At 39.4% G+C, this 21,908-nt stretch overlaps 1 protein-coding gene across 1 annotated transcript in view; it reads left to right on the forward strand.

Annotated features, from left to right (window-relative positions):
* Positions 1-21,908, forward strand: part of LOC121512179 (carboxyl-terminal PDZ ligand of neuronal nitric oxide synthase protein-like) — a 332,287-nt gene that overhangs the window by 121,726 nt on the left and 188,653 nt on the right. Inside the window, exon 4 of the mRNA XM_041791325.1 lies at positions 1,492-1,550. Within this exon, the coding sequence (XP_041647259.1) occupies positions 1,492-1,550 (59 nt within the window). The remainder of the gene's footprint in view (positions 1-1,491; positions 1,551-21,908) is intronic.

Genomic DNA, 21,908 nt, shown 5'->3' on the forward strand with positions numbered 1-21,908 from the left:
AGGATTTTAAAGTAGCATTTTAGAGAAGAAGAGTCTCTCAAAGGAGACTTGACAGGTGGTGAACAACCACCAGGTGTACGGTATGTGGGATCCAGACTGAGATGCTCAGAGCAGGTGGTGAAACCTCCCTAAGGTGGTTACACGCTTTCATCTGCTCCTGATGGAGAGTAAGCATCATCCCTACTGACTAGAAGAGGGGTGCTGGTGTTCCTGTCTGGAAGGGAAAGGGCGATGTGCAAGAGTGTGTAACAGTTGCAGGGGTTTTACGCGTCTCAGTGCTGGGCAAGGTCCGTGCACCGATACCGCTGAACAGGATTGGGGATCTGCTGCTCTATCACTAACAAACTTTACACCCTTTATTCTGGTACAGAGACCGCTGTGAAGTGTGTGATGTCCAGATCACTGGACTTCGCTGATGATACTTTGGGGACTGTAGATATCCTAGTGGAGGCTCTTAACTTGCTTTGTTAGGAGGCTTGAGCATTGAGAATGCACATCTCCTGGACAAAACAAAGATCGAGGCATTTGTGGATGCCTTGGATGCTGCCATTGAATCTGTGTCTGTGTACAGAGAGTGCATGGAGCAGTTCACCTACCTTGGCAACATAATCCATCAATCTGCTGACTGTGAAATTCAGATCAATCGCAGACTTGGTCTTGCACATGGGGCAATAGGTTCACTGAGCAAGACAGTGTGGCGTTCCCAGTACTTGAGCCTGCAGACGAAAGTCAAGAGTCCTTTGGTCCTTGGTCCTCCCAGTCTTACTATACTCTTGTGAGACCTGGACGTTGACTGATGCCCTGAGGCCCTGACTGGATTCCTATGTGAAACTTTTTTTCACTGCATTTTTGGTTATCATCGTAGTAAGACTTCTGGCACTTCCTGAGCCTGATCCAGCTTACTGCATACTGGACGCCCAGTACCCTGTTGGATGGTCCAGATGCCAGGGATGACTACATGTCTTGTGGAGGGGCAGTTTGGTGGATACCTGGAGAGATGGGGCACGGGCGTGGCACAGGCCTGGAGGATAACCATCGGGAGGCCAAAGCAGTACAGGACCAAGACTGACGTGACTAAAGTGCTGAACCGGCACATGCTCCCATAGCTGATCTGACCTGAGATTCTCTCAGAAGCAAAGACAGGTAGAAGTCCACCAACCTGTGGACAACTGCATCTAAAAATTGTGGAACAATTTTTGAAAAATGTTCTTTCATGTAAAATTGAGAAGTCTTTGAATATCCAAAACATCAATCTATTGTGCTTTAAACATAACAGTAAGTTGACCAGAATAAACTTGTAGTTTAGCCAGTACAACTCATAAAGAATTCCAAAGTACCTAAAAAGTCATTACAATGAGTAGAGACACCAGTGTGGTGACTGGCAGCCCATTCCTCTCACTAAGTTCTGTCTTCCTCTTTCAGTCTTCAGCTTTATCTTTGAAAAAGCTTATTTGGTGTAAACAGACTGTTTTGTTGTTGTTATTTCCACAGAAGAAGGAGTGGACATGGGATGAGAGCAAGATGATGGTGATGCAGGATCCCATTTACAGGTAAGCAACCCCAAAGCTTTACTTTGTCCAAAACATTTCATTTCTGTAGCCAAACTTGAATGGCTAATCTATTTCATTATTAATTCATATTGAGGAAGCTTCTCGCGCTCGTCATGGCTCATTGGATCCTTTCCCAAACAAATTTGAATCCAAACTTGATTAAATAAACAGAGTCTGCTAAGGAAATGAGAATCTTTTGTCTCTGTCACTGCAGGCATTGGGACTTTGGAGTAAAAAAGGATATTATAGCTTGTTTGATGATAAGTTTTTTTCTGACTTCAGACCACAGAAGCACAGAGATTTCAGAAAAGAAAATGATTTATTAGCATGTTTTGATGCATGCTATGATGAAAAAAAGGACTGCTGATAACGTGAAATAGAAAAGAAGATGAGAAGAAATAGTTATGGGTTTGTGAAAGTGGTGAACAAATCTTTTTAATATTGCATTTTAGGAAAATGCAATTATGCTGAAAGCTGATGGAAGGCCCTCTGAAACATGAGTTTTAATGATGCATGTAATAAAAGAGATTAGTCATAATAAAAGACCAGTACTACTGCCTTGTGGTTCTGCCTCCAGGAGGAATGCAACTCCCTGACAGTGAAAGTAACAGGAGTGGGTCAAGGAGGTTTAGCTCCTAAGAAACTACAGCATGATATAAGGTCAGTCAGGGCCAGACATAAGGGTGGGCAAAGGGGAAAGTTTATTGGGGCCCATTACCAAAAACATGGCCCATCTTAGCAAAATTATTTTTTGTTTTTTTGCAGGGTCTTTTTGGACACAAATACTCGCCATTACAACATAAATATACTGTATATTTTGCTGCTTTTAAGCCTTCTTCTTGGCAACATTAACATCATGGGTCCCCCACGGATCTTAACCATTAAGCCAGTAAATCTGAACTTTGTGTCTAGAAAAGAAGAAGCGTGGCTAAATAAAGGGAGCTGCACTTTTATGAGCATCTGGCACACTTTCCCGGCTTGATCCAGCTTGTTGCATACTGGATGCCGAGGACCCAATGGGCTGGTCAAGACCCCAGAGTAGACGATTTCCTCCGATCAGGGCATGGGCCTGGGGGGTGGCCAGAGCAGTACAGGACCAAGGTTGACGCAGTGAAGTGCAAAACCAGCATATGCTCCCATACCTGACCTGACCTGGCTAGTACACGTGACCACAATAGTAACAGTCACCTACAAAGCTCAATGTCAGCGAGAAGGTCAGAGCTGATGTTACTGATCCATGTGTTGCTATCATTTAATCACATCTGAGAAGGGCCTTTTACATGGGCCATTCAAGGGCCAGGGTTACTGCAATCTCACAATATGAAAAACATCCCCCAGTGCATTCTTGAAATATTATTTTCACAAGAGTTATGACCTGACCCTTAACCTCCAACTGTAATGAGACAATTCTTAAGTCAGAGTGGACAGTTGTGCAAAGTTAGAGGGAAATCCATCAAAGTATTCTTGGGGTATTGTTTTCACATGAAAGAGGCAGAATGAGGCCAGGGACTTTGAGCTTTGACATCCAGAATCAAATGATTTCATTTTTGCAAAGTTTAAAAGGAAATTACTCAGAGCAACTAGGCTTTTTGTTTTCACAATCAAAGGATAAGCACAAGGCCCAATGACATTTACCTCTGACCTATAAACTCCAAAATCTGATAGCTTAGCCTTGCTTAGATAAGATAAGATAAGATCAAATTTAATGTCAATGCACATAATACACAACGAAATTTCATTTGCAGCAACACAAGAAAAAGCAGCATAAAGTACTGTAGCATAAGTGTAAGGTTGCGCAGGTAATAGATAATAGAGTGGCCACCTGTGCAAATATTAAAGAACTTTATCCAAATATTTACTAGCAATGAATGAACACAGCGTCCAGTGACTTTTCCCTTTGGCCTTAAAGCTTCTCATTTTAACAGGTTGTCTTTCATTCAGAGTAGACATTTGTCGCAAGTGTTGAGGGAAAATTACACAAAGCCTTCTTGGGATGTTGTTTTCAAAAGCAAGGAATGAACTTAAGGTCCATTGTCCTTTGTCTTTGGCGTAAAACCTACAAATCCAATCAGTTCATTCTTCAGTCAGAGTGGACGCTGATACAACTCAATAAGAACATCTCTAAAGTGTCCTTGAGATATTACATTCACAATCAAAGGGGATAGTGAGGTCTAATGATCTTATCACATTTACCTTTGACTTAAAAGTATTATCACTTCTGTTGAATTTAAAGAAATGCCTCAGCATTTTGGATGAAGCTTTCTTGTGATAGCATGCTTAAATGCAAGGCTCAGATGGATGACTGTGTAAGTAAGGACAATCAATCCAAAAACATACCAGAGAGGTCTAATTTTCCCAAAATTGCCACAGAAACTTTTCAATGGTAATATATTGTTTTGAAACATTTTGCAGCCTTTTGGTGTTTACTTATGGACAGCTGAAAAAAAGCTCCAACAGATCATCATTTAGCATCTTTTCCCTCTCTAGGAACTCCCCAGTCATCCCAGTATTGATTTTACTGAGCAGCATTGTTCTCAGAAAGCATCATTTTTCTAGTGTGGTAGTGGTTGTGTGCTTTTTGTGTAATAATATAGTTCTATCAAAATCACAGTGAGATTTTATTTTACCCACGTCTTTAAACAGCCTGAGTGCTTTCATAGTTGCAGCTAGGATTGATGCACCTCATTTACTCCAAATGGTTTCGATCAAAGCGCTGTGACACCACCCTTCATTATCCTGTGTGTCTGTGGAGATAGTTTGATTTGGGGGGGGGGTTTCTGTCTGATGTGCTTTTGTTGTACTGGTAAGTTCACAGCATCAGTTAACAGCAGTCTGTTCTATAGAAATGATTAGTTAAGGGTGTTTAATGGTCTCTGTCTTCATAATGAAATTTTTTGCTCTTTGAGAGTGACTGATGGCTTTTTTGTGGTATAGTGTTCATAAATTTATGCAAAACGTTAATTATTTCTGTCTTTATTTAAAGAATCAGGATCTCGTCCTAAAGAAGTCGACATGGACTTACATGAAGTGAGACTCAAGCTTTAACACACCTCTAAAGGGTTATTTAGGCTGAATCACTGCAGCAATGGGCTAAGAAAACAGAGATGACCCAGATTAGTTTTAGGCCCCATGCAGACTCCTGATACGCTCTGCAAAGCGAGCAACGTTTGCTATGTTGCTGTTATTACAGACATCAAACTTGGAGTTGAAAATAGCAGTTTTACCTTTTAACTGTATTGAAACATTTTGTAAACGACACGAGTGAGTGAGGCTTGGTTACCAAGCTGCTTGTAATGCTAGTGCAATACATGCTGATGACTGGACTCTGTTGTCTGTCACAGATCACTTTGGTGGCTTCAGTCTGACCTTGTGTGCGTATTACAACACATTTCAGGTTTTTAAACCGGTGATGATGTTGTTGCAACAATCCACTCTGTGGAAGAATTTTTCTGCTAAAGGGAATAATAGAGGTTTACCACCTGCCACTATTTCAGAGACGTTCTTCAAACTTTGCAAAAACATCCACTCTGACTAATGGATGAACTGGTTTAATTTCAAAGGTTTTGGTTTAAAATCAGCTGATCTCATATTCACCCTTTGCTTCTTAACACAGTAACAGGTACATGTTGAGGGATGATTTAAGGTCAGTGGGTTCCACATTCATCCCTAGCTTGTGGAAAAGATATCTCAAGAGCATTTAGAGACATTTTCTTCTGACTTTTCACTTTTCACTTTCCACTCTGGCTGAAGAGTAATGGATTAGGTTCTGAAAGTCAGCAGTCTAGGTCAGTGGATCTAATCCTTTGCTTGTTAACATGATGTCTTATTGCCATTTTCAGGGATGTTCTTCAAACTTGGCACAAAAGTCTCCTCAGACAGAAGGATGAACTGATCAGATTTTGGAGATAAGGATAGGACAATCCGATACGATACGAAACACTTTATTGTCTTCTTAGAGAAATTTGTCTTGGACTCCAAGAGCTGCACAAATGAAGCCGCCAATTGATAACATGTAACTAATAAACTAGAACAATGGCAGCAATGACCTTGTGAACATAGTTGCACATATCAATAAAGATGCAGCCACATAACCCACACATATTGAACATACCCATATTGCATTAAATTGTAGGTCAAAGAATTAGGTAAACAGGTCTTATTTTCATCCCTTGCTTTTGACCTTGATATCGCAAGAATTCTTTGAGGAATTTTCCTAACATTTTCCACTAATTCCACTCTGGCTCAAGCATAAATGAATTCATCCCTTGCTTAAAAAAGAAATATCTCAGGAATGCTTTTGGAGATTTTCTTTAAAATTTTCACAAATGTACACTCTGGGTCAACGATGACCTGATTAGATTGTGAAGGTCAAAGTTGCTGGGGCCTTAAATCTTGTGAGCAGGAAATGTTGACAATGAATTGGATTGTATTGTTATGTATTTGTCAAATTTGGCACAAACCTACATTTTGACTTGGGGGGTAAACTGACCTGACCTTGTTCCATTGTGTAGCTTCTCAGGAGCAGTGCCCCCTCCACCCACCACTGTCCTTTCACTGCCAGGCAGCTGTATACCTCGCAGAGGTGGATGAATGCTAGACTATAGCTCTAGTCTCCCTCCTCTGTGGATTTCTGTAGCCAGAGTCAGGAAATATGATTTTGCAATTATTGTGAGATGATAAATGTAGTTGTGTGTTTGTATGGTAATGCTTAGTTTTAGGTGGCATGCATTTAGGATAATGCCTTTAAAATCTTGTTCTGTCATACCTTCAACTTTACATTGTTATGTTTGAAGCAGAGCAAGGCTCTGAGTTGTCTTAGTAAGCTTGGCTAACCATGCACTGAGCTCTGCTGGTGCTCATTTTGCAACCATCTGTTGGAAAGAAAATGCATTTTGTAAAGTTGTCTTCAGAAATGAGATTATCAGGGAAGATTTTTTTGGTGATCAGACGGCAGATCTGGCCACAAGAGGTCAACAGGAATCGTGCATATCAGTGCTGAATCCTATCAGGAAGAGGGTAATGAGCTATCACTTAAAGGGATATCAGGTCATTAGTCGGCTTAAGCCCATATTGACTGTTGCATTTCAGATCATCCTTTCTTGTTCTTGTTCAAGCTTAAACTTGAAGCTTGATCCGTCATGGCCACTTTTGCTTATTCGTGCTGCATGTTAAGGAAACTGATGTCACTCTGAATTATAGACCTCTCTGTGTTTTAACGACTTTCTTTAGAAATGCTCTTTTTGAAAGAGTTCACAACAAATCTAGATAGACCACTTGTTATGCTGTGGAGTCTTCCAAATGAAATTCTTCTTCAGCTCTGAGGGGATAAATGAATTTCCTGCTCACCCATTTATTGGAAATGTGTCTCAAGCTTCAAAAGCAGATAAACTGGACACATAAAAACAAAACTGCATGATGGCTGTGTTTGTAATTGAAGGGAAATGACCCTTTAAATGTTCCCTGTGATATTTCAGGGAAGAGTTTCTCCCAAAGTAAAAAGCTTTTTCCATTTCTCTTCCTTTGTATGAGTTCCTCTCCTTTAGGAAAGCGAGCATGCTATCAAATGTGAGCGGACAGTCCATTAGTTCAGAGCACGCAGGAACGGGATGCTGCTGAGACGGAGATTGTATAGGACTGAATGAGGTTGTGAGGAACTTTATGGATGATCATGAGTCATTATGTGTTTGAATGAGTGTGTTTTTAGCATGGCGTGAGTGCTATGAAATATCAAAGGGAGAGTTTATGTGTTGGCTAAGTAGCTTGGCTACAGCCTGTCATCCGTATCACATCATCAGGGTGTTTCTGAGGCATACAGACATCAGATTGACTCTAATTGGCTGGGTGTAAACTTCTTGCTGTAGGGGTTTGAAGTGAGAATGAAGGAGGAGCCAAACACTTCTAACACAAACTGTTTTGTGGGAGTCAGTAAGGGTGGGCTGCTTCAAGAGGATGACGGCAATTACTCCAGTGAAAGGCAAAAAAATGTAAATAACCAGAGACATAAACTGTGAGACTATGAAAGATCATGCAATACATGCACCCCCCATTCAAAACAGTCTCTCTTTATTAGACACCTCTGAAGAAAAGACCCAAGTTTAGTCACAAGTCCTGCGGATTTAAGGATAAACTGGTTACCCTCTGACACCGGCAACAAGTTACATGTATGTTATGTGAAGATCTTACATTACATAATGTAACATACACTACATAACAGACATGATAATAGTACTCTGTCAGTGGTTTTCAATTTTTTTTGCACACCTTATTTATATCAATTCAAAATAGACCCTTTGAATAATGTTACAGTCAAGGCCGCCCATAAGGGGGGATAAAAAGGAGAGCTTTCCAGGGCCCAGCCAACTGGGGGTTCATGGAGGTCAGATAAACCATGGTGCAACATTAACTAAGAAGAACTGAATAATTGTGAAAAGAGACAACAAATGGGTTGTCTCTGATGTGGAAAAATACAGCAAAAAGTGGCCAAACATGGGCAGCAAGTGGCAAAAATAGGCAAAAATGATTAAAAAAAAAAAAAATATATATATATATATATATATATTATTATTATTATAAAAGTGACAAATTTGGGCAAAAAGCAGCTAAAAATGGCAAAAAGTGGCAAAAACAGGCAAAAATGGGTTAAAGTGGTTTTAAAAGTTAGCACAATTTGGCCAGAAGTGGCCAAAAATGGCAAAAGTATGTGCATAAACGGCATTGCGGTTTCTATAATAAACTGAGAAGTGAGGGTTACTCACTGTACTTAAGCAACCAATGTTATCAGCTCCACTGTTTGGATGATGTCTTTTGGAATAAACCCTAAAGTGCTGCTCAAGCTCTCCTGATCAGAAAACAGAGTTAAACAGAGTTCAAGCATAATTCAGTGCCGATTTGGACAATTAGCCCGGTGAGCCTAGCTATTGTTGCTAACTACTAATTAGCCTGGTGTCGCATGTCGCTGAAGATTGGTGTTTCTGCAGTGTTTTACCTTGCTTACTACAAAGCTTGCATGACTCATGTCCAACTCCTGCAATCTGTTGTTTGAAATAACCTGAAATAATGTAGTATGTTTGCTTTTTGCCCGCTTGCAGTAGATTAACTCTGATCCATGTTACCAGTGAGTACGAACTTGTTTTGATGTGAGGAGTAAGAGTCGCACTGCATCATGCAATTTTACAATGGTTGCAATCTGCTGGCTTTTTCGTTACCTGCACCACAAGGAGGCATATATTGTTATAACTGCCATAAAAATATTGGTTCTGTAAAATCTGTACCGATACATGTATCAGCAAGGTGCACATGACAACATAATAACAGGCTGAGTTTTTTTTTTAGCATAGGCCGTTTCAGGTGCAAAGCAACTGTCCTTTCATATAAGGTATAGACTAAGAATGATCAAAATTTTCTTGGATTAACAGGCCAAAATAGGAGACAATTTGGCGTGCTTTCCCTTGCACTTCATTTTGAAAGTTGATTTAACGCCTCTTTGCCAGCAATAGCTGCAGCCTTGAGACATTATGCTTTTGGGTTCTGTCCATCCGTCCACTCATACTCAGCTGACTGGACATTGCACAGTTGTCCACCTTGACTCAAGGATGAACTTCTTAGATTTGGAGGCTAAAGGTCAAGGCAGCCTTGACCTTGATTGAGAACAAGACATCTCAAGAATGCCATGGGGGGTTTTCGTCACACTTTGCTCTAGTGTCAACTCTGACTCAAAGGTGAATTGAATGAAGTCCAGAACCCCCCTTAGCTTTTCGACTTGACCCACTTTCATTGACCAGCAATCATGGAGGCTACCTCTGCTAGGTGGTAGTTCTAGTTTTCAATAGAAGTGGGCTAGACCATGTCTAAATCATTATCGGGACTTTGGTAAATGCTAAAAGGCTGAAAACTGTATTAGATGAATAATACAATAATTTTGGCAACAATCATGCAGTCTCTCTTTCAAAGCCAACTTCTCACACAAGTTTAAAAAATAAAATCCTACAACCACATACACACATGCATTGGCTTGGTGACTAAACAGGTTGGTAGTAGATGTTTTTTGCAGTAAACAAAGTTGCACTCAGGCTTCTTTTGTCATTTGCAGCAGTGATTACCATCTGCTTCTTTGTGCCATCTGTTCAGCATGGGAAGAAGTGAGTTATGAATCACCGAGGAGGGAGGAAAAGTTCAGGGAGGAGATTCTCTGAGGGTAATTTATGATTTAATGTCATCAACAAACAAACACTGGACCCCTGTTTTGGACCTTTTTATTATCTTTGCCACAGATTATGGAGTGTATTTTTGTCAGTTTAGAGTAGCATCATTTACAGAGAGGGAACTTGTCTGTGCTCTTTGTCGCTTAATATAATAACGACTTGTACGTTGAAGCTTGCAAGCAGAGATTTCAGATCTAGTATCCACTCTTAGACTTCTAACCTTCACATTTGGATTGACTGTGAGGTACCAGGACTGCTTTTATAAGGTCAGAATCAAAGAACAGTCTACGTGCACATTTGGTTTCCACATGTAGGCTGTAATATATCCTGTTATAAAAGGAAAAAGGCTTAGACAGATTCGCCCTCCTTTTGAGGCTTCAAAGCCATTTTTCTCTCCGTGGGTCTTTATGGGTCTATTTCACCTCAGTAATGTTTGAAACAACAGTTTAAGTCCAGAAAAATGAATCCAACACCTCCAGGTTTTTCTGCACAAATATGCAGGAAAACATTCTGGGACTGAGTCTTGAGTGTAACAGCTTGTGATGTTTATAAATTATGTAGTAGGAAGTTATTTAGTAGCTTGGACATGACTGTGGTGATGCTCTACCTCAGTGAGGTCTTCACTCTGAGCCCTGCTGCTGCTGCTGCTCTGACTCGGTGTGTGGCACAGACGAAATAAGGTTGAGTTTTTTTTTTTTCTAAACTAGACGTCTGTTTGTGTGTATTTTTGTGTTTGTTCAGAACTTTGTGAGCATGGTTAAAGAAAGACTGCCAGTTTGATGTGTATGTGTGGGTGTGTGGGTTTGATCAGGGGGATTCTGAGACGCTGCAGAATGAGATGGTCGGCTTTTTTTTTTGTTTTGTTGCCCTGAGGCTGAGGCTCTCTGGCAGGTGGAATGAAACTAGTACACAAACAGACACACATAGACTCTGTCTGTGTTTGAGACGGCTCCTAACTCTGGTCTGTGACAGCAGCGTAATGAAGCTCCACTGTCATTCCATACATATATATTTGTATGTATATATATATATATATATATATATATATAATAGAAAGGTGTTTTTTAAGCACTGTTACATAGATAAAGCAGATGGAATCATTCCATTTTTATCTTTTTAACTGAAGCTATACTCAGCTTATACTACCTCCTCTTGAACATATTGTTGTATTGTCTTTCCATCAAACATTAAAAATGTGCACATAGTAGTATCAGTAGGACTTGGATTGAAAAAAGTATTGGTAAGGTATCAATATCCCTTTATATATCAATGATCCCCAGTCCTGTAGTTCAAACTCTGTCTGCAGTATGTCTGTTGTAGGGCTGGATGATACATCGAGTTTAATCATTGTATCGCGGCTTTTGTCACACACGATGTATAAAATGACTATATTGCAAACATGGAGTATAAATTATGTGGAAGTTTGGAGCCGTCAAAGTGCATTTCTGACTGAAGTTTCAATTTTCCCATTGTCCCTGAAAGCATCTATCGCAGCAGAGAGCTCACTCCCCTGCCAATCCAGAACACTCTCGTTTGCGCTTTCACGTTTTTGTATCAGCGGAGGAGAGAAGCATGGAAGAGTGAAAGAAGTAAACAGAGCAGCGAGGCAAGTTAGCGGTGAGTTAGCAGCATTTAGAGATGGACAACGAGAAACGGCGCTAGATCTGTCATCTGGCAGTGGTTCAGCTTTAGAAAGGAAGAGGTTGAACTCACGCGATAATCTTTAAAACATGCCACAAGATTATGATGCCGAGATAACGGCAGCAGTAACACAACACGTCGCTAAAGACATGACCCCAGTGTTGTTGAAAAGCCAGGATTTAAAATCTCATAAAGACACTTAACCCAGAATACGAGATTTGCCTGGGCGTGAACATTATGCAAAAAAACTCCCTGCCAGAGTTACATGTCACAGAGAAGACGGACCAGCAGCGGACAAATTTGATCCATTTCTCCACAACTACGGAGGCTTATCCCAGTCATATCAAAACACCGACAATGAAGAGCTGAAATGTCTGTGCCTCAGAACAAGCTTTTTCCCCCCATGATCACACAGGAGTTTCTTGAATAAAGTCTAAAGACGCTCTCATGTCATGAACTTGTCAGAAACTGGTCCAGTTTTTACCAGCACAAATAACGGACGATATAATCAAAGCTGTGAGCCTGAATGGACTAGGCTGCAGGGTTTTGGCTGCATGCAGGATTGGTGAGTTTTGTGAAGGTTTGTTTCACCCTTCATGAGGAAAATAATCATTTGATAACCGGTAAGAGTAAACAGAAAAGATTTTAGAACTGTCCATACACTGTAAAAGACGAAGTATTTCATTATTTATGTATGTTTGATTTATTTGTAAAAGATTGAAGGAAGTCCTTTTCAGAATAAAACTGCTAAATTTGACTTTATATTGTTTTTTTTACCCTTTCTGCATACAGTTTTGTTAAAAATCCGATAGAACAGTCTGTTTTAATCATTGAACTGGTGTCATTTAGGGCTGAATTAAACATTATACAGACACTTAGAGGACAATGATAAAGAAATATTACATAAATACTCCAAAAACTGAGGTGAGAGAAAGACATGAGTGACAAGATGACTTAAATTGAGCTGTTTACTTAGTCTCGGCCGAGGAGAAACAGTGACATCAACACAGTGAGAGGTTGAAGCCAGATTTCTAACAAAGCCCAATGCCTTTGGTCAACCTTAATCTTGATCATAACTCAAAATATGATCCACAGACTCTGCTGCACTGGAGCCAGACTGTCTCTGTCTAAGGTTCACAGACACACAAGCCATGAGGAAACAATCCTTGACTAAAGGAACAAACAGCATTTTATCTAACTCAAGAATGTGAGTTTAGACTATCAACCCAGGAAAAGAGGAGAGACACCTCGAGTCTTCACTCCTGACAGTACAGTGTGACCTGGGACCTTAGATTAGCTTAACAGAACTCCTATGAAGCATTAGAAATATAAGGAATACTGGACATTTCCCTAACAGACATTTCAAAATATCGCGATATATATCGTGGGATATAGAAAAAATATATTGCAATATAAATTTTGGGCCATATCACCCAGCCGTAGTCTGTTGTCAAAGTTACATCTTTGGAGATAATTCACTCATCAGAAGTAGAACAAAACAAGGCTGAACCAACAGTGAGAAATATTTAGTGGTCAGGGTTTTGAGTAGATGGGCTTGTTTGTTGTCTTCAGGGCTGCTTTATAGCACGAGTCCAAGTTATTTTGTTTCCTCAACAATACAGCAAGGACCTCTTTGGCAAGGGCCCTTTTGGCTCCTGAAAATGTTGAAGGACGGTGTAATTGGATGGCATTGTAGTCCAATGGATTGACATTGTAAAGAACACGACAGTGGCCCTGAAGGTGAAGACAGTACGTAACATTTCGGATTTTGGGAGAGGCTGGGACACAGTTTATTGTCCGAGATTGGACAGAGCCCAAAACCATCTCATTTCCCTTTTAGATAAAGGAGGGTACATCTTCAAGACATCATTTCTCTGGCAGTTGAGGCAGTATTCAACCTGAAGTGTAACTTTCTGTCTAGAAAGTTAAAGTTTTTAAAGTGTATGCCACCCTCAATTATTCTTTCCAAGTGTTTAAATGTCATCTAACCACCTATTGCATACTGCTCTCTTAAGATGGGACATTATTTTTGAATACTAAAATAATCTTATATCTTATAAGAATTGAGTACTTTTTGGTTGGACATGGGATCTAAGCCCTCTACACTGGACTGATTTTCCACCAGTGTACCCAAGTGACCAGTCATTTCCCATTATTGATCGAGTGAACGAAATGTAAGAAATAAGGCAGATTTTGTACAGTATTCCACCTGACGGGATACATAATGAGGCATAGAGACGTGATCCAAACATCCATTTCATATATCTGAGTACCTGATGACTCGTGACCGGGCTGTTTCTGCAGATAAAGAAAGGAGCAGATGGTGTGTGCAGCCGAGGAGTCATGAAAACATTCTCCTCAATGTATAACCTATTCACATCCTTTTTTGAAATTATGTCAGTATAAACCTTCTCTGGAGCAGATTTTCTCTTTAATTGAGGTCTGGGCTTACTCTAATGGAACGTCTACAAAGAGAAGAGTGCTTTGTGGTGAGCTCTATCATCCAAGGCAGAGTGCCAAAAAACATGAGTCAGGCCTCAAACCTTCTCAGAAAATAATTTCCTGGGATGTTTTCAATGACATAGGAGGTATTGTGCTTCTTTTGGTGTAGAATAGCTAATAAAATATTTGAGTCTGAGTGACAGTTTTGCCACAGTATCTGAGTCATTCATATCTAAGACAGACATGCACATCTTAGTGCTAGTAATAGGTTCAGTAGACACAGTGAAGGGCTCAGTCCATACCCCTGTGGTGGTCCTGTGCTCTCTGTGGTTGTTTTAGATGCTACACCAACTCTGATTGCCTGCTGTCTATGTGTTTATGTTCATAATCTCTAATATGTTGGTTGTTACTGGTGTTTACTTCAGTATGTCACATCATGGCTTTGTATGTCAGCATTTCTACTGTGAATGACTGAAAATAGGCTCAGTTACAGTTCTTCGATCCTGGACTTGTGAATGTTTGATACAAATCTGTCAGGACATGAGGCTTGAAAATGGAATGGTCCGGTGCAAATAAGGACGTATGGTCATTTTAGAATTTATAGAGGCAGATAACAACATAGCTTAGCATGTTACGCTTATGCCGTTCAACTTCCATGTCAAAGTGGCGCAAAGGCTGTGTAGAATTGGACCAGTCTGGTCTGATTGAGATGTGTGCATGGAAGACAAAATTGTTCTCCAACTGTTCAGTCAGGCTTTAAAACAAAATAGATTTGTGATACAATACAATGCGATGTGACATGATACTATGTGCTACAGTTAAATATAATATGATACAGTACAAAAGATCATGATACAATGTGGATACAAACAAATTTGATAGATTTCTATACAATAAAAATCAAAATAATATGATCTGATACAATTAGGGAAGGATACCATTCACATTTGAACAGGTATGGTACCGATTCCTGGTACTTGTGAACCAGTACCGGTACATAATGGTACCCATTTTTGGTACTATATTGTGTGTGAATACTATGCAATGATAAATGTTATATAACCCCAAAACTTCTGAATTTTAGATATTTATTTTTTAAAATCAAAACACCATCAAATATATCAAAACAACATCAAACACCATTTGTAAGGTAACATCACAGGTGTTGTTACAAATTACTCCAACATGGAAAACCTAAACCAATATAACTACCCAGTTTTTCTTTATTTTGCACAAATTAAACCCAGCCCCACTGCCCTCTGTTCCTCTAATTTCCAATGTTGGAAACATGTTAATTGGGGTCCATGGAGGGAGAATTAGTTTAAAACAAATAACCATTAGCATATGGAGTCAAAATAACTAACTAAACAAATAAAACTATTCAATTTTACCAATAAAGTATTACAAATTAAAGTAAACAAACTATTTCGTCTACCGTGAACTACATGTACTGCACATCTTCTTTCCTCATGCAGTTCTTTTCCAACAAAACTAAGATGTCGTGATTCACTTTGTTAGGAACTCTTTAAGTTCAGCTACGAATTATTCCAGTGTTTTCTTTTACTCAGCACCCATCCCAGCAGTAATCCAGAGCAATTCAGTGCAAAGAACAGCTAAGAATAGTTCTGTACATCATGGCAGAACAGGTAGTCTTTGACTATTGTGTTGAAATGATTAAGTGTGAGTTTGCAGAAAGCTGTAGATTGCTCTAAATGAGCACTGCTGGCTGGGTCGTGTCTACTTGCAGGTTTCATGTGGATTTGACTGACCCTGTTCACCCTAACCAGTAAAAAAAAAACCGCCTTAAATCAAAAGGGCATGATGTTTCTTTTCAAGACAAAGAACAGCTGAAGGCAACGTTGACAATAACAGAGAGAGCAGAGCCTTGGACATACAGGAGGGTTGTGTACTTCTTGTTACCATGCAATGTGAAGGGAAAATTCATCCTAGGTACCATCAGTATAATCTGGTATAACCGGTGTGCTACAATGGTACAAACTTTGCAATGTTATGTTTGATACTGTGAACTTGACTAGAACTTTTCATTTGCCTTGGAGGAGAAAATGATAAAGTCAGCTCCCAAAAAGTTTTTGGTGGTATTATCATGCATACTGTTAGGACTTTAAGGCTTCCTAAAGGCTTTCAAAAGTTCACTCAAAGGTCCCTAGATATTAAAGAATGGGGAAAAAGAGACTCATGTAAGCACTGTTTTACAGCCTTTAACTCTTTAGGATATGTAGTCTGACTGTCCAGAAGTGTGAAGGAGGATAACTAAATGTAGTACATCTACAGCCGGCACAGAGCTGCCTCCGCTGACAGCAGTTTGACATCGTTTGAGTCAGTTGAAGTGACACTTTAGATGTTGTTACAGCTACAGTTCAGCCTGGGACTGTAAGTGAGGTTGAGAAGTTGTCATCTGTCCTCTTGTTTGTGTGTCTGTGTCCGTTTGGGGTTTTTTTATAGGACAGAATCTAAATCATTCATGTGTGTGACTGTCTGAATAAATATGCATGAGTGTGAAGTCTGTGATTCTGAGAAGCTCTTCTTGTTGTCTCAGTACTGGGGGTTCTATCCACCAGTTTTATGTGTATCTCAAAAACTGTACATAAAAAACAAAACTTTGACTAGAAAATTGGCAAAAACTTGAAATATCACAAGAACTTTATCTGATTGTAGGAGTATGAAAAGTTGGTTTATTGATTCGAAGAAAAAGGGTGCTTTTCAGTAATTGAAACAAGGCTTTAGTCCTAGAACACAGGTAGGACAAAAGACTTAAGCTTTTCTTTTCTTTACATTTGAATCACATTTACAGTTACATGAATGAATATTCCCTCAGAAATGTCTCCAGAAATACTAACCAGTAAATGTGATTACTGCCAGTGTCCCCAGCTAGAGCAGATACTGCACATAAGGTGGTGGACAGCCTCAGTGACAGAGAGCCAGCAGCTCCAGCTCCAGCAGGAAAGCAGCTGAAGATGAAAAGGACTGCACAGAGGAGATGCAAAGGGCTCAGTTAAATCCTCCCAAATGATTCTGACACGCGGCGCCCAGCCACAGTCAAGCTTCTTTGATACACATTTTGCTCCCTGCGTTTGAAAATCTAGAGGTGAATGTGTTTTACTTTGGTTTATGCAGCACATTGATGCAAAGGCATCAGAAAATGTTACATGACACCCATGTATCCTCACATGGGGATTTCCAGCAGCTGAGGGAAGCCTTTTAATTTACATTAGTATGAGGTTTACTCTTTACTGTATTCTCCTATAGAACTACACAGAACACTCAAGGAAGTCATTTTTTGATCAAAATAATCAGACAGTGGATGACTGAGCTGAGGGATAAAACTACAGTAAATTCACTCCTTTAATGCTGATAAAGAATTAACTTGAAAGAAGCCAAGGACATACTGCAGATATTAAACTGACTTATTTGTTATGAGGTGATCTCTGGGAGATATAAGGCTTAAATGCAACAGGACTGTGGTGGCTGTTATTAAAGTTCAAACATCAGTGCCACTGGAGAAATCTCTGACACTGGTGTCAGAGGGAAATCAAGACAATACTGCTTCCATCTCCTTTCTTTGTAACTGACTGAACCAGCTCCTGGATGGGTTTGTTCTGTCAAGGGAAACAGTTTTGAAAGTTGTGGATTTTTAGGTGAAAGTCTTTCCAAAGGGTAAGTGCAAAATGGGAAGTACATTTAAAGGTGGTAGTTGAATACATTAGAAGGTAGCTAACAAGCCAAACTTAGAAACCATCTGCAAACACTTTCTAATAAGGGATATATTCGTCCAGTTATGGATGCTTATTTCTTGGTTGTTCTGGTGTAGCAAGTGGCAAGTGCTGAACAGCCTTCTGGCATTGAGACTTCTTTTTATTCTTGGTTCGTAACATCTTGGAGTAGCCTCCAGTCATCGGTGTGACTCAATTCAACAGTCGAATATAAGTTCTTATTGAATAACCAACCCATGGGCCCTGGGGACAAATGAACAAATCTAAAGGCTTCTATAGGATGTAGTTTTGAAGTAATCAGTGCAATTTTATGGGATCATTGGTACCCTTTCCCATTCAGCAGGTCTGTTTTTGTTGGAGTAAGATGATCAGGAGAGAAGGGACTTAACATGTCATGATAAGTGACTTGTCATTCACTGTTAGTTGGGATGACAGATTAGCCCAGAGAGCTTAGCTGTTGTTGCTAACTGCAAATTAGCCTGGTGATGAAGATTGGTGTTGCTGAAGTGTTTTACCTTGTTTACTGCACAGCTTGCATGACTTCTTGGTGTTTGAAGAAACCAGAAATAATCCAGTATATTTGCTTTTAGCGTTGCTGGCAGTCAATAAACACTATGATCTATGTTACTGGTGTTAGTAACATTTTTTTGTGAGTGAGGGGTGCACTGCGTTATGCAGTTTAACAGCCCCTACCATCTTCTGAATTTTTTTTGACTGCACCATGGGGGGTGTATGTTTTAAAACTGCCATCATAACATTTTCGGCCATATTAATTCTGTAACATCTGTGTCAATACACACATCAGCAAGGTGCATGTGACAATATTGCTGTATCCATATTTTTAGCACAGGCCTGAAGGCTAGTATGTGCTTAGCATATCTACAGAGAAAAAAAAGAAAAACTTTTGACCTTGAGATAAAGTGATTAAGGGACTTATTTCACAAAATAAATTTATGATTATTTAATCAGTAAAACTACTATTTGCAATGCCATCTTGTTACAAAGTTGAACAGAAACTTCAGGATGTCTTCAGGATGTGTCAGACTGGACTAATAGGGTCACAGCGTCTGATCGATGAGACCTACCTTGGTGTTCTGCTGTCTGTCTGCTGCACTTCTTCCCTTTCACTTCCACAGAACCGTCCTGTGGGGAAACTTCGGGACTGCAATATCTGAAAACTGTGCACAAGGCTCTGATGAGAAGCACAAACCGAGACATCTCCAACTAAACCAAATCTTTGAGAATTTTCTGAGCTCAGAGATGCTACCACAAACAGCCGGGCTGAATCCATCTTTCTGACAGAATCATTTCCAAAGTCCAAAGCTCCAACTGGGCTTCTGGATGCGCTTCTGAGCTGTGGCCGCCTGGGAGAGAGTGTCTGTGTAAGTCTGTGAGCATGTAAAGAGCACGCAGAAAGATTGGATAAAGTATGAGTCATTCATTTCAGAATATGAACTGTTAGTCTGTGGCAGAACAAGTCTTCAGCTTTCTCCAGCTCTGCTGCAGATTATGAGCTTTTTGTGCTTCTTTAGTCATGCAGCCTTCACACTGTGGACAAATCATTGTTTTTAAATTTTAAATATATGAAACCCCTGTGGCAGAATGAATCAATGAACTGGACTTCATTGTTCCAGTTTTTATGAAGAGTAAAGGCGCCTCATTTCAATTCAGAGGTTTTTTAGCAAGAAAGTTTAGAAATTACCAAAGCACCAGAGCACAAAATATTAAATATGTAGACATAAGAGGAAGCATAGAGTAACAAAGCATTAGGTTTTATAAAACCCACAATTTCCAAAAATAAATCATCCTAGTATTTGGGTCTAAAATATATTCAATACAATAAAAAGTACATTCACCAAGGTTACATCTACACAGCATGACTTAAGTTTTTTTATTTGTGCAAAAGAAAGACTTAAATGAGACAAAGATACACATGTACAAAAGAAATGCCTAGGTGGGACAAAAGAAACCCTTAAGGGGTGCATCTGAGGGGTCCTGTCACAAATAACATGCAAATTCATTTACTCAAAGCCTGAAAGCAGGTGGAAAATACAGTTCATAGTAGGGCTGGGCAATTTATCAAACCCTAGATAAAATCTGAACACGGCCTGCTGCACTTTTCAAATTGCAGAAGGTGCAATATTTCTTTATCCTGAAGTTTGTGCCAAAATACCAATTGTTATGTATTATATACCATGCAATTATTCAAGTGACATTTCTTTTAGAATAGTTTACAAAAAATCCTGATGCATTCATTTTTGTACATTTTTTAAAGTTAATTATGAGAATGACATTAAAACGATCACTACCTTTAATACAGCAACTCATATCCAATTTGCAATATGAGTCAAAATCCTCAAAGTAACATATGTTATGGATATAGAAGATATGATAGAGAAGATAGATTTCAAATTGTTCAGCACTAGTTTAATCTAATATTGTGTTGTTTATAATATAGAATCCTAAATTCCTTGTGTTTGTTATAAAATACATAAGATAGGAACTTAAGAATTAACTGCATATCATATCGCAATTGCAATATAAGGTAAAAAAAAAAAAAAATCGCAATTTGATTGTTTTCCCAATTGTTCAGCCCTAGTTAATGACAAACATTCCTTTTTGTATTGTAACACATTGCATTTTAAAGATCGTGATATGCTCGATAAGCACTTCTTTAAAAAACAGAAACACTGATCATTTGAGCAATCAACCTATGTTCTTCTTTATCTGGGATAAAAATAGTATCATCAGCATTTAAATTAAAAAGCATCCTTTGATATTATAGAGAAATCATTGATGCAGGACTAGAAGTGGGCCAGATATGGAGCCATGTTGAACTCCACACTTTATAATACTGTCCGATTATTTAGCTCCGTTCCAAACATCACATTGTTTCCTGTTAAGCTGGTAACTTCTAAACCAATCAAGCTCAACATCAGACACCCCGTATGCCTCTAGCTTAGACAACAGCATGCTCTACAGTGTTGAAGGCTGTAGATAAGTCAATAAAAAATCCCAACTGTAAATTCCTTTTGATCTAGACCTGTAGATATTTTATCAATCAACTGGATCAGAGCCATAGAGGTTGAGTGATTTTCACAGAATCCATATTGATAGTGATAGAGCAGGTTATTGTTCTTGAAGTGTTTCGCTAATCAATTGTAAACTTTTTTCTCAAGTATTTTGGAAAATCAAGAACTTTTACTTGTCTTCTTATTATATTTACAACAATTAGACATCAGCACCTCAAATAATGTTGTTTTATGTTTGTTTTGTTAGGTGAATTTTTGAGGTCCAAATGAAATAGTTTGATTCAAACTCAGTATTTATACTCAAATGAAACATTATTGCTTGAAGTTAGTGCACTGCTCCTAAAAATAGCATTTTCCTGATTTGCCCTTTCAAATGTGGGAGATGTTTACTGTTGGGTAGGAGGTTAGTGGTCTCCAGAGGGGAGACATGGCATAAACAGAATGTAAAAAATACCAAGTGTAATGTCTACAACATAGGCAACTAGCAATGGTTGGCAGACTAAGTAATAGAGTCCAATGCAATAATGATAGTTTTGTCTTTATCAGGATTACATGTAATGTGACATATTTACAGTATCAACGAAAATTGTATTTGCACTGACACTGAGTCCATACTAACCCACCACCCTTTTTCCTGAATATCCTTCTTGTTGTGTTCAGTCTAATTTGGCATGTGGCCATGAGGTGTACAAACGTTCAGATTTTTCCAATCAAGACTCCACTTAATGTGCCATGTGACTCTTACATCAATCAGTATTTGACATCATGTGTGGGCTCTCTCACATTTCCAGCATTTGTTGAAATATCCATCCATGGCCAGATTAATTATGAAGGTAACTGGGCGGTTATCCAGGGGCCTGAGATCCGTAGATGTCCCATGGCAGTAGGTGCGTAGCCAAAAACTCTGAGCCAAGAGCTTGGATCCGGCTCGACTTTAGCCTGACTACTAGTGCCTCTGTAGCTTTTCCCATTGCAAGCTGACATACCCTTCCTCATTGGGCAGCTGCTCAGGGACAGGTCAAGTCCCAAAATAGAGAAATCAGGACAACAGCCTAGTGGGAGCACCAAATGGAAAATGAAAAGGAACAGGGACATCAGAAATGCTATAAACATGAGATATACTAAAAATGGCCTGTTACTTTATTTTGATCGCCAACTGGTTTGACTTAAGGAGTTAACAGTAACATGAAAAGCTCAACCAGGCAAAGTATTTCTTTTCCTTTAGGTGATACCTCCGATGTTAACTCTGCTAATGTTTGTAACCCAGTCAGGGAAAATGCCCCAGCAGAAGGCAATGGCAGACCAGCCCTT

Source organism: Cheilinus undulatus, linkage group 7 (assembly GCF_018320785.1).
Source record: "Cheilinus undulatus linkage group 7, ASM1832078v1, whole genome shotgun sequence".
In the NCBI taxonomy this organism is placed as follows: Eukaryota; Metazoa; Chordata; class Actinopteri; order Labriformes; family Labridae; genus Cheilinus; species Cheilinus undulatus.